This window comes from Tupaia chinensis, unplaced genomic scaffold, assembly GCF_000334495.1.
Source record: "Tupaia chinensis unplaced genomic scaffold, TupChi_1.0 Scaffold142100_1, whole genome shotgun sequence".
Lineage (NCBI taxonomy): Eukaryota > Metazoa > Chordata > Mammalia > Scandentia > Tupaiidae > Tupaia > Tupaia belangeri.
Genome location: NW_006201951.1, coordinates 1,253,823 through 1,254,734, shown reverse-complemented (window position 1 = coordinate 1,254,734; position 912 = coordinate 1,253,823). Strand labels below are relative to the sequence as shown.

Sequence of the window (912 nt, the reverse complement as noted above, 5' to 3'; positions counted from 1 at the left end):
TCACGGGGGCAGGGCAGGCCACGGTGGGCCTGGGTGGGCCGCGGAGGATCGGGGCCAGCTGTGGGAGGCCTTGGGGGCTCATGGGGCCATGGCCGCGGGCAGGCACGCACCGGAACATGGTCTGCACGTTGACGATGGTCTTGGCGTCGGCCATGTAGTCCTCCTCAGCACTCATGGTGCTCTCCTTGTCCACCACCACCAGGTTGTCGGCGTAGATGACGCCACACCGCAGCAGGCTGTCCAGGCTGCAGGAGGGCTAGGTGACGCCGCACCGCAGCCAGCTGCCCAGGCTGCAGGAGGGCAGTGTGGCCGAGAGCGCCCGTGGCCCCCGCCCCCCGTGGGACTGCCCGCGGTTGGGCCCTTACTTGTCCACGGAGCCCTCCATGTAGTAGACCATGGGGAAGCAGCAGATGGCCTCCAGAAAGTGGTGGTCGGGCCTGCGGGGACAGTGAGTCCTGGCTGTGCCTGCCCGCTCCCACCCAGGGGGCCTCCCGACAGCAGAGCCGGCCGAGTACGCCTGCCAGGCCTGGGACGGGGCAGTGCTCCATTTTACCCGAGGGGAGACTGGCCCCAGGGCAGCACTCGCCAGGTCAGACAGCCAAGGCAGGCCCCAGGCTACAGCTGCCAGGCCTCGGGGCGCCCTGGGTGAAAAGGTGAGGGGAGGGCCACGCAGGCCTGCCGGGGTCCACAGCAGGGCCAGACCATCAGACGGCAGGGAGGGCAGCCGTGCTCCCAGGGCAGTGGTCAGGTCCGAGCAGCACTTGCCTGCATGCAGCCGAGGCGCACAGAGAGGCCTGGCAGGCCCTGGGCACAGGGGGCCAAGGTGGGGAGGAGGGCCGGGTCAGGCAGAGGGCCCCGGGGAGCGGTGGCAGGGGGAGGTGGGCTGGGCACAGGGATGGGGTCAGTGGTGGG

General features: G+C 70.6%; 1 protein-coding gene across 1 annotated transcript in view; it reads right to left on the bottom strand.

Annotated features, from left to right (window-relative positions):
- Positions 1-912, bottom strand: part of KCNT1 (potassium sodium-activated channel subfamily T member 1) — a 51,732-nt gene that overhangs the window by 9,359 nt on the left and 41,461 nt on the right. The window contains exons 21-22 of the mRNA XM_027766279.1: positions 366-437; positions 111-245 (exon numbers count right to left, since the gene is read on the bottom strand). Coding sequence (XP_027622080.1) covers positions 111-245; positions 366-437 — 207 coding nt within the window. The remainder of the gene's footprint in view (positions 1-110; positions 246-365; positions 438-912) is intronic.